The 12182-nt window shown below is 51.4% G+C and overlaps 1 protein-coding gene across 1 annotated transcript in view; it reads right to left on the bottom strand.

Moving 5' to 3' along the window:
• Positions 1-12182, bottom strand: part of TGM6 (transglutaminase 6) — a 25785-nt gene that overhangs the window by 13078 nt on the left and 525 nt on the right. Inside the window, exons 2-4 of the mRNA XM_006096370.1 lie at positions 2042-2215; positions 1253-1495; positions 405-523 (exon numbers count right to left, since the gene is read on the bottom strand). Of these exons, the coding sequence (XP_006096432.1) occupies positions 405-523; positions 1253-1495; positions 2042-2215 (536 nt within the window). The remainder of the gene's footprint in view (positions 1-404; positions 524-1252; positions 1496-2041; positions 2216-12182) is intronic.

Raw genomic sequence — 12182 nt, 5'->3', positions numbered from 1 at the left:
GCCTGCTGTTCAGTCATTGGTCACTTCACTACCCCCTGCTGGCTCGGTCACTCCACGCAGCCTGCTGTTCAGTCATTTGGTCATCCTCACTAACCCCCTGCTGCCTTGTCGCCCCATGCAGCTGCTGTTCCATCGTCCGTCCGTTTGTTTTGGTCATGATGGCCCCTGGCTTTTTATATATTAGGATAGCAGAACTGACCCATTCTGTTTCCAAATACATCCAAAGCACTTTGCCTTCCCAAGGACCCAGTGCAGGCCCTGACACAACTAATAGTAGATGAATGAATGAATGGACGAATTTGCTCTAGGAGCCAGACAGCTTGTCCCTCCTGGGAGAAAGGGCTCCTGGTTGAGTTTTCGCATGCCCTAGCCCGCGTCCCCCTGTGGCCAGTGCCCCTGGAGACCTGCCCGAAGTTCCAGCCTTGGGCTCGGATGCACTTCTCCACGCCTCGGAAGATGATCCCGCTGTCATTGAGCACGTACTCCTGTCTCTCCTCCTCTGAGGCCAGAAACACATCATCCTCTGAAAGGCAGAGGTCAAAGGGGCTCAGCAGGGACCAGCTGTAGGCGGTGCCGGGAGGCTGGCTGGCAGCAGAAGACAAGAGGGGCTTGCTGGGCTCCCGGGCTGTCATGAGGCCAAGCTCCATTCCACCTGGCTGATCTCTCCCAGGCAGGGACCAACCCCAACCCAGCCCAATACTGAAGGATTGTAGGAGTCCTGATGTCTTTGGCCGACCCTACTGGTGCCAACAGCAGCCTCAAATTTCTTCAATGCTAATGAGAATACTGACCCCAGAACCCCTTATAATGTGCTTTCTATATTGCAAGCATTAGTGCTATGAATTCTCACCATAACCCTTAGAGGTAGGCTGTTATTCCCATATTACAGATGAGAAAACTGAGACTCATAGAGAGAAGCAACAGGAGAGCCGGGACCGAACCAACGCTGTCTGAAGCCTAAAGCCCAGCTCTTACCCACTCCTGGGCCTCTCCTGCCTCAGGCCCCATCGCTGCCCACTGGCCTCTGCACACAGAAACCACCGATTCCCATCCCCCTGGCACAGGCTCCTGTGGAGCACCTGCTACCAGGTTCCTCTGCCCAGTGCCCACCTCCACCTAGGCCTGGCTCTCACCAAGATCTTGGCATTGACCTCCCTAGCCATTGACCTGCCTCCCAGGCCCTTCCTAAGGGTAAGCCCTCCTCTAGGACAACTTCCAGGAAAGCTTGTGCTTCAGTCTTGGCAGCTCCTACCTGGGCACCAGGGGTTGAAAAGGAGAACAAACTCGCCCAGCTTCCGGTCACTGTGTTTGCGGCGAGAGGAAAGCCTGGTGCTCAGCCGGTAGCGGCCGATGATGGCATCGGGAGGGCTGGTGACCTTGATGGTCACTGTGTTCCCCTTCTGAGCTGCCCTCACTGCCGTCCAGGCATTTCCCACCTCCAGCTCCGATGTCTCGAACACGGCTTTGGTGCCGAGAGCCTCAGAAGCCTGGGGCCCTGGAGGAGAGGAGAGGCACTCAGGAGACCAGTCACCCCAGGAAATCCAGCTCCGGGGAAGGGGGAAAGCGCCAGCCTGGACGTGCAGCCTTCCCTCCCCGAGCTGCTGGGACACCGCTGCAGGGAAGAGCCTGCCCAAGACAAGACTGGGCCTTGGCAGAATGGGGTACTCAGCTGTCCCGACTCCCACCCACTTCCTGGATCAAAGAGGAAGTGACAGTCCCCTTCGAGACCAAAGTCTGCCTTTTGTCTGGCCAGGAGAGAAAGGTGTGGGCTAGCAGGTGCCTGCTGATTTCTTGTACCTTCCAGAATCCTTGGTGTCCTCAGGATTCCAGAGTCGTCATCTTGTCTATCCCCCTGCCTGCTGCAGCACCTCCCAGCCACCCCCAGAAAGCTGTCATCAAAACCTTCCAGGATCCAGGGCTCAGCCCACCTATAGGGATTGTTTGCCCCCAAGTCTGGCCTGACGACTACAGGGTCTCAGGTCACTGGTCACAAGACAAGTGTTCCTGACTGCGGACCAGTGGAGGCTGCTGTGAGCGTTACCTGTCTCCGCCGTGAAGATGAGGGTGTCCTTGCTGTCCAGGGGGCAGTTCAGCTCCAGCATGAAGGTGAACATCTGGCCCCTGCGAACCACCAGCTCGGGGCCGGGGTACTCCTGGGTGTGGTGGGCAGCACCATTCCTTGGCCACTGCCAGTCCACCTCGGTGACTCTGATCCCTGAGGGAGAGGACAGGGCGATGAGGCCAAGCCCGTGGCACGTTTCTCACCCCTGCCCCCCATCTGCCCAGCTCAGCCTGCCAGCCACTAGTTGTCCCACACAGTAGATCCTGGTTATTTGTGGTAGTTACGTTCTATCAAGTCTCCGTGAACACTGAATTAGTGAGCACTGAACCACGGCTCTTAGGGAAAGCACAGGGCTATGTTCCTGGGAGCCTTTGTCACAGTTTTTTTCATCAGCCAATCAATATATAACCTTGTTTTTATATATTGATGAGCAGCATGTGAGCGGGGCTGCTGGCAGACAGGGGACAGGGATGGGGTGGGGGGACCGTAGCGGGAGGGGCCGGGTGGGGGCATGGAGGATGTGTTTCTGTTTAAAGGCACCTTATCCTATATAATAAAAGGCTAATATGCAAATAGACTGAACGGCGGAACAACTGAACAACCGGTCACTATGACGCACTCTGACCACCAGGGGGCATGTGCGGAACATGGTGGGCGTTGGCCACGGTGGGATGGTGGAGCAGGTGAGCGGGGGCGCCAGACCAAGATGGGACGCCAGTCGCTGTCATCTGGGTGAGCCTCTGGTGGTTACTGAAAATTCTTTGTTCCCACGTGCTGCAGTCCCGCTCGGCATTTGCACCTGCTTCCAGCGCCGGCCCCGCTCACACCACTGCCAACACCGGAGCTGCCACTTGCACCTGCTGCTGGTGCCCAGCGCCGGTCCTGACCACTCAGCACCATCAGCGGTGGGAGCAGTGGCTGCCAGCCCTGATTGCCCCTGAGGGTCTCTCCACCTCTCCCTGCTCCTGAGGGGCGATCGGGGCAGCAGCCATTCGCATCCACTGACGGCGCTGGCCCCAATAGCTCTGCGCCTTCAGCATGTGAGCGGCTGCTGGCAGACAGGGGACAGGGATGGGGTGGGGGACTGTGGCGGGAGGGGCCGGGCAGGGGCATGGAGGATGGACCAAGACCTGCCCCGTACCTACCAGCATGCCTCACAGCCCACAGTTCCTTTCAAGGTGCACCAATTCATGCACTGGCCCCCTAGTTTAATATATTGTTGATTCACTAACATTACACTCATGGACAACACTGCACCTCAGGCCTGAATGAAGCTTAGCTAACATGCGTTTTCTTCGTAAAGCACGTCGTAGCCTCCTGTGCTTAGGAACATTAGACAGCGCTTCAGCACTAAGCTTGGGGCCATTTTAAACTGCAAAATTATCAACAAAAAAGACAAAAACGCAGAAAACGTGGCATTAAATAGACTGCAAAAGGACACTTGTTTGTAGTACAAGAGCAGAAATAAGAAGACAGAGCATCACCTTTTCCCACTTCAGCTGGGAGCACGCATGTTAGGCCACCCGATTTTCTTCAGTCTGTACATGAAGACTGACTTGGAATTAAAAATAAATTGCAGGCAGTAGGCCAATTTGCAAACACGGAATCCACAAATACGGGGATTGACTGTGTATTTTCTGTGCCAGACTGGCACTGGGATATATTGGTCCGCGAGATAGATCTGGACTTTCCCTGGAGAGATACACAGTGAGGCTCTGTGGCTCAATCGTTATGAGCACAGCCTTTGGGATCAGCTCATGTGGGTTCAAATCTTGACTTGGTCATCTAATGGCTAAACTACCTTCTGCTTGATTTCTCTGTGCTCCAAGGTACTCTTTTGTAGAGTGGGAATAACAATAACTTGTGGAGGACAACTGGCTGTCATTTGGAGCCCCAAGAACAGAGCTTTAATTATTTATTTATTTGTTTTTGTTAATCCTCACCTGAGGATATTTTTCCATTGATTTTTAGGGAGAGTGGAAGAGAGAGGGAAAGACAGAGAGAAACATCGATATGAGAGAATCATCAATTGGTTGCCTCCTGCACGCGCCGACCATGGCCCGGGCTGGGAGGAGCCTGCAACCAAGGTACATGCCCTTGACCGGAATCGAACCTGGGACCCTTTGGTCTGCAGGCCAATGTTCTATCCACTGAGCCAAACTGGCTAGGGCCAGAGCTTTATATTCCAGATGAGCAAGGTGACACGTAAATAGATGAGTCCACAAATAACTATCATTCTGATATAGGTTGTTAAGGCAAAGTACGTGGAGCTGAAAGAAAGTATTAAAGAGGGGCCTAGCCTGGTCTGCAGGTGATAGCGAGGCTCGCCTGAGGAGGGGGCATTTAGACTGTCTTGAATTGGATGGGGTGTCTCCAGTGGAAAGGTGTGTGGCATGTCCAGCCTCAACCCAAGCATCCTCTCCCTCCATCCACTTCTGTCTACTTCAGTGTTCATTCATTCAGGCGTCGGGTGCTCTGCTGGGTGCTGCAGGCTCCATGGCCATGAAGGATACCTTCGCCCGGCCGCCGGGAGGTTGCAGTCCGGCAGAAGAGCAGGTCTATCTCAAACATCTAAGAGCAAGCTTTGGGGAGTATCCTCACGGCATGGCACGGAGTTTCCGCTGACCAAGTGATCCAAGAGACCAAGGTGGAAGCTGCGATGCCTTTTATGACCAAACCTTAGAAGTTGCACTCGGTCTACCATAGGCTATCGGTCAGGGCCGCTAAAAGGTCTGCACAAGTTTAAGGGGAAGGAACACACCCCACCCCTTGATGAAAATGGGGCCAATGCCGCATTGTAAGAAGGACATGTGAGAGGAGATCTAGTGTATTGAGATGTCCATCCTGTCAAATACAATCTTCCACACTCGAGAACCACTGAAGTAATGTCATCAAGTATTCCCGGCCCCAGGGTACCCGCCATGGGGCTCTTGGCTCTGTTTTATTTGGTACCTAGTGTACGGTAAGTGCTCAGTAATTCTGGGCTGGATAATTTAATAAAACTTCCTATGAACCAAGCACTTATAAAACTAAACATTTAATAAAGATTAGCTCATTTAATCTTCATAAACCTGTTCCAACTTCACAGATGGGGAAACTGATTCGCACAGCCTATAAGTGATGGAGCTGGGAATCTGGCTTCTGAGTCTGTGCTTGTTTGGGACCTCTAGGCTATGTTGCCATGACCTTTGACCCCACAAGAGTAAAAAACCCAGAAGTCCCAGACTCTAAAAACACAACATGGGCTTGGTCCATGCACATCAGAGCAATGGCTCATCTGGCCAATGTTTGGAGAGAGCTGGCCAAAACGTTTGGCTTTCTAAAGACTCTCGAACCTTCATATAACTTTTCGGTTAGGGGAGTGGCAGATTGTTTTTTCCAAAGATGGTTGCAGTGATATCTCTGCTCCCATTGTTTCTCCTCCTGCTGAATCTGGGAGGAACTGTGGCAAAAACAGAATGGCACTTTGTGACTCCCAATGATAAGTCATAAAAGTTGATATAGCTTCTGTCTGGTTCCTTGAGTTGCTTGATCTTGGAACCCAGTGCCATACCATGAAAAAAGCCAAATGGCCCACGGAGAAGCCCACATGGAGAGGGACCGAGACCTCCAACCCACAGACCACTCAACTCCCAGCAGCAGCTGGCACCACTGGGCAGCCAGAGAAGTGAGCCATCTTGCAAGCAAATTCTCCAGCCCCCAGTCACGCTGCCCCACCTGACACCAAATAAAGCAGACACAAGCTGTCCCTGCTGAGCTTTGTCCAAATGGCAGGTTCATGAGAGAGAGAATGGTTGTTGTTGTTGTAGGCCTGTAAGTGCTGGGGTGGTTTGTTACACAGCAGTAACCAACTGATACATGGAGGGAGCCCTAATAATAACTGGGATGGAATTTTCTGACAAGTCCAGTGGAATCAGAACTCAAAGTTAAATGTAATTTGATTTAAGTGGTAAATGTGACATCTTTCGCATCCAAGTTTAGGTTGTTGATTCCCACATGCTGAACTTTGCAACATGAAATTCTGGTGTCTGCATAAATCTTTAGGACCCCTCTTCAATAATAACATTCACCTCTTCTTTCCAACATTTAAACTCAAATGTGGAGGCTGGCTAAGGCTGTCCCAGGTAATGTGAAAGCCACTCTGCCCTCAACCATGATAATAAGAATAGTAAGATGAATAGCTAACATATATAATGCTTATTGTGAGTCTGACATTATCCTCTGATGTGGGTCCCTTTATCTAAGGAGCATCTCAGGAGGAAAAGAATGGGGCCTCTGAACTCTTGCCTTTTGAGGTTCACTGTTACTGGAAGTTTTTTGATAAAACGAAGTGGTCTTGATGGAGGTCTGCTGCTGTTACCACCCAAGTTTACACTCTGACTTCTCCTTTGAAATCCAAACAATATCGTCAACCATCTACCTGAAATCTCTGTTTGCTGGTCTTCTGGACAAATCCAACCCAACATGCTGAACTCTTGTTTTCCTCCCTGCCCCACCCCCAAGTCTCTCACTCTCCCCATTTTGGTGGCTGGCATCCCATCTGTTCTGAGGATCAGGCTCAAACCAAAGACTCTTTTTTGATTTCCTTTTGCTCTCGCATCCCGTATCCAATACATCGTCAAGTTGACATGGCACCGCCTCCAAAACTTGCCCTGAATCCGTCCCACATCTCTGTTTCTGCTGCTACCTTAGGCCAAGCTATTGAATCTCTCTTGTCTAGACTGTGAAAGCCTTCTAACTGGTCTCTACTTGTGAGGCATGGCCTGGTGCTAGTCTCAATACCTAGGCCTGAGATTTTTGGAAAAGGCTAGTTCTGGTTTGGCCCCGGCTGGAAGCCCTAGCCTGGCATCATGATTTGGGGCTAATGACTGAACACCTGAATAGGAACTTACACAGCTGACACATGTGTCCCAAGCTTGGTAGCTCCTACAGCCACCCTTGGGGTGGGTGAGCAGGAACTGTGCAGGACCCCTGTTCAACAGTGCCCCCGAGTGGCAAAAGCTGGAACAATAATGCCAGGGGACTTCCCCACTCGCTTGCCAATTCTCACAATTCTCTCATTAGGACTGAAGCCTTCCCACCAAGTTCTTGGGCAGGAACAGACCTCTCAAGTCCCAGAGCTTTGATCTTAGGTGACCTCTGTTTAGTCTGAAAACACAGGCGGGAACCCCACTTACCTTGTACATAGGATTGGCTACTCTAATAACAGCAGCAGAGCTGGCAGGACCATGGGAAACCCAGGTCTCCATTTTACTGACAGAAACCGAGACCCAGAGTTGGGAAGAAAGGGACTTCTTGTCCGAGGGCACACTGAAGCTGAAGTCTCCGAAGACAAGCCACAACCTATGTTGGGACAGGCCAGACCAGGATGCAATTTTTTTTTTTTTTAGGGGATGAGTCAGAAGCAGGGGGTGAGGTTATTAAGTTGTAATTATCTCAGCCCTGGCATGCCCCAGGGGGCTTACAGGTGTGTGTGTGGGGGGGGCGGGGGGGCAGAGATTAGGAGGTGAGGAGGGTTCATGTCCTGAGAATTCTGCCTTGGCTTCCCCTCTCCCTGTCACAGCCCAAACCAGCCCCCACCACCCTCTGGGCATCTGAAACCCCATCACAGGGGGGTAAGATGGGTGGGATGAATCAGAACTACCATTATCATCATCATCCCTGAATCTCAAAGACCATCTCCCTTGCAACTTCCTGCCCCGGTTCAAGTTCTCAGTGGATACTTGATCAGGGTTCCAGCTTGCATACCTCTGAGAGGCAGCTGACCCACTACCCAGATATTAAAAAGTCCTTCTTTCTGCTAAACCAAGGTCTTTTTTTCTTGCTCTATTTGTCCCCATATGTCCCCACTCTGCCCTTCTGTTACTGCCACAGGAGAAACACACCTGTCCTGTTTGTTCCTTGATGATTTTGCCGAGCAATTACCAAGAAACCCCAACCTGCCGCCCCCACCCCCACCAACTCTACACCTGCCTTATCCCAGGAGGTCACTGCTGTGGTCCCCATGTGACCTGTCCCAGAGCTGCTCCTTTGGTGATCTAAGTCCTCTGTGCTCATCAGCATCACACCCCCATGACCTGGCATTTGTGTGCTGATATTCAGGCCAGGATTCTGCAGGGGGAAAGCAACTGTTCGGTGAATACAACCAATTCGGCCCTGGTCAGCGTCCTCCCCAGCCCTCATGGGGACTGATGGGTACCGGAGAGGGGAGTTCAAGACCAGGGTCCAGACCCGTTACCAAAATAAACCCAACATCACCTCCTACATGTGCTCAGCTCAAGTTCTGCTCTCTGAGACTCCGATCGCCCCCAATCAATCATCAAGGAAGCCAGGTTACAGTTCGTTGCTTATATGTCCCTCTCCTCCACTGGACTGTAAGCCTCCTGAAGCGAGGCCTGGGTCTCATTCTCTCTGGGTTGTTAGAGTCTGTCTCAGGTGGCGCGGGACCCAGGGCATAGTAGATGCTCAGTGAACATTTATTGGATGAATGAATGAACGCCCTTCCCTGTCCCTTGGCTGGGATGAGGGTGAGAAAAGGGGAGCTGATGCTTGCCAGGTTCCAGGCATGCCCTCAAGGATCAGTGCTCACACCGCAGCCACCTCACCCACCCCACCCACCCATAATCCCTCTCCCTCTCAAACTGTCACATTCCGAAACCTGCCCTTCCTTCCTGACTTCCTTCCTCCCACAGTCAGGGGTGGGTCCAGGAGTGGCAGAGTGTGTGGCCTTGAGTCCAGGCAGACCAACCTGCTGCTGGCTCCCTGTGGGACACAGGCTAAGTGGCTTCTCTCTAAACTTCAGTTTTCTTATCTATGAAATGACCCAGGATTCTTAGGGTTTGGATAGTCTGTGGTTTGCCGAATCAAGTGCCTCTGATTCTCCCAGGACTCCTCTCAGCCTCTCCCCACAACACCTGCCTCCCCTCCAGACTCTGCTGACTCATTCACTCAGCACCTTGGTGGGCGCCAGGGAAGGGCTGGAGGAGACAATGTCTGGGCCCCTCTGGTTGACAGCTCACCTGAGGCCCTGAGGACAGAATAGATGACATGTTGTTAGTCCTTGGGCTCCCACCTTGGGATATGCGGGGTGAGCTCCCAGTCCTGCGCTCAAGGACCCCAAGCCTGAGGCTGTGCCCACCTGACATAGGGAGAGAGGGATGCTGTGAGAGCATTCTCTCCACCTACCCTGTCACCCCAAAGCCTCTCGGCCCCCCTAGCTATGCTGCCCTCTGTCCTGTCTCTCTCCCACCTTCCTCGCTTGGCCTTCCTTTCCACTCTGCATAGCAAGTAGGAGCCTGAATTCAGAGGCACACATTTGCAGACTTTGCTGCTTGTTGGCTGTGTGACCTGAGGCAGGTGACTAAACCTCTCTGAATCTTAGTCTCCTGGTGAAAATGGGGGTGATGATAGTAGCTGCCTCCTTGAGTTGTGAGGATTAAACAAAATAATTCATATAGAGTACTCAGAATGTAGGGCACCTATTATGTACTCAGAAAATACACGTTCATCAATCGTATTATTATCATCAGTATTTGCCCAAGAACTCCTGGCTGCCATTCCAGTGTTCTGCCAATCACTGCTATTCCGAATCTTCCACTGATTGGCTGTGTGGCTCTGGATAAGTTAATGGACCTCTGAGGTTCAGCTTTCCTTCCCTGAAAAGTGGAAATAATAATACCTCCCTCACAGAGTTTTGGGGAGGTTGAGGTAATGACTATACATAGGGTAATGAGAAAATAGATCACCGAAATCGGGAAATTCTAGAGTGAAAGGAGACGCCATTAATGAACCCTCCAGCACAGCAAGCTCCAAGCAGAGTGAGTGGGCTCCTTACTCACAAGGTACTTAGCACAGTGCTGGGTCTGCAGTGACGAGGTCAATAGATGGGGTTTTTTCCATTGTTGCCTCCTCATCTCTCCAAATCTCCTCCCTCTCTTTGGTTCTCCCCTCCCTATTTTTTTTTTAAACTCTCCCCTCTTCACCTCTTGCTTAAAGTACTGATTGGCCCCAACAGCCTCAGAACACTTATAGCTCATCCAGTTCAATCCATCCTGTGACATTACTATGGAGAAGCCGAGTGGGGCTCAGCCAAGGGAACAGACTCTTCCAGTTGCACAGCAGTCAGCATGTCATTCTCCCTGCTCAGGAGCCACCAAACCCACCACCTTCAGTCTGGCATTCAAGGTCCCTCACAGTCTGGCCCTGCCTACTGCTCCCTCCATCCTCCAATCCCTGCCAACCTCATCTCTCCAGCTCACTTGCTCAGCAGCTGCTCCTACAGATCAGCCTAAGAAAGAGTCCTAGTTGGAGGGAAGACCCTATGTACAGAAGATTGACTCTCACCCCCAGCTCACCCCAGCTCTTCCTCCTCCTGCCCTCGAGTGATGATGCTCTTCTCCCCAGATCTCTGTTCCAGCCTGGGAATGGCACCCAGTGGAACTGAACCCAGGAGGCTTTGAAGTGAGCAACATCTCCCAGACTCTAGACTCCATGTAATTGGTTTCTAATGGGCCCTATTATGACCCTATCCTTAATGTGCATCATGGGCACCTGACCTCCGCAGCTAAATGGTTAATTGAGGAGGTGCCTGGGGCCACTGCCCAATCTCCCTTTTCTTCCTGGTTCTGTTGGAAGCTGCTGGTCTCTCTCTCTTACCAGTAGGCAGTGGCTCACCAACTCCAACCCAATGTCCCAGCCAGAGTCAACCCCACAGAAAGTATTATTGATTCTTAGAATTTCTGAACCAAAAGATCATGGTAATTCAACTATAGCAAAAGGGTCTCATTTAATGACTAACACTGATCAAGTGTAGGGACTACTTGAACTATTTGAGGAAATGCCAGGCCACGTCCAGGCTCATCTAGTGATGCCTGCATGGACCGTGTGAGGGAGGGGAGAGGAAGAGCAGCACGCAGGCCACATACTTTCCATCCAGGATCCCATGTCTGTCATCCATGCACAGATTGCATAGTCGGCTTGGTCTACTTCTCTGAGAGGGAGGTCCCCAAGAAGCCAGGAAGTCCCAGAAGACTGGGGAGTTGAATTCAGTCTAACTAATAGTCAGTTTATATCCTAGGTATGATGGATCTAACCCTGATGTTTTACAGAGGAAGAAATCGAGGTTCAGAGAGAAGAATGGTCACCCAGCAAATTCACAGACCTGACATTGGAACCTTTGGTTAAGTTTAAGGCTGATAGGGAAGAGGACTTCTAGGTGAGCCCTGAAAAGCAGATCCTGAAAGAAGCAAAGCCAGCCCTCTGCAAAGCAGGCCTAATCGCAAAACTGTGGTGTGGGGAGTGAGCTGGGTGGTGAGGCCTGGACCTCAGGGAACAGACCCATCCCAAGAGCCAGAATGGCCCCGGATGCCAGTAATGAGCCAGGATGGCCTTACTCTGCCGGGGGAGGGTAAGAAGAGGAAGTTCAAATGGCAAGGAAATTAAAATACCTGCCTTTGAAAGCCAAAAAATAAACAAGAGTTGACTCACATAATTGTCACATGATGCTGAACGATTGAAAACAAGAGTCATAGAATTAGAAACATCCTTTAAAGACCTATGGGAGTAAGACCCCTGCTTCTGCTGACCTGCTCATCACTGAACCCCAGCTCCTACCAGAGAGTTGGTGTAAAATATGTAATTGTTAATTAATGGACAAACCCCCATGGTGGGAGGGGAATTTGCCCCTCACTATATGGGGGCCAGAGGGGGAGGCACATTTTCTAAGTGTGCTGTCCACACACTTGGTCTCATCAACTCCTCACAGCAGGCCTATGAGATGATTTGATTATAATCGCCATTTTACAGGTAGGAAAATGGAGGCACTGAGGGCAAATTCTCTTGAGAGTTCAAGGTCGCATAACTCTTTTCACTTCACGCAGAACTGCTCTTGCCCTGGGGTCCTCGGGGTGGGAATTAGAAGAGGATGTAACTCATGGGACCTCTTGTCAGCAGACAGCCTACAATTCCCAACCTGCCCAGAAATGTTTCTGGATCCATGAGAAGATCTTGCTTCTTCTACTCTTCCCTTTCTTCTCCCCCTCCTCCAGTCCAGCAATAGGTGTGGGGAAGGCCCGGCCCCAGCCAAGGAAGGGCTCTGCCATGGACTTCTCTCTCTGGCCCC

Source organism: Myotis lucifugus, unplaced genomic scaffold, assembly GCF_000147115.1.
Source record: "Myotis lucifugus unplaced genomic scaffold, Myoluc2.0 scaffold_178, whole genome shotgun sequence".
Classification (NCBI taxonomy): Eukaryota; Metazoa; Chordata; class Mammalia; order Chiroptera; family Vespertilionidae; genus Myotis; species Myotis lucifugus.
This window is presented reverse-complemented; position numbering and strand designations above follow the sequence as displayed.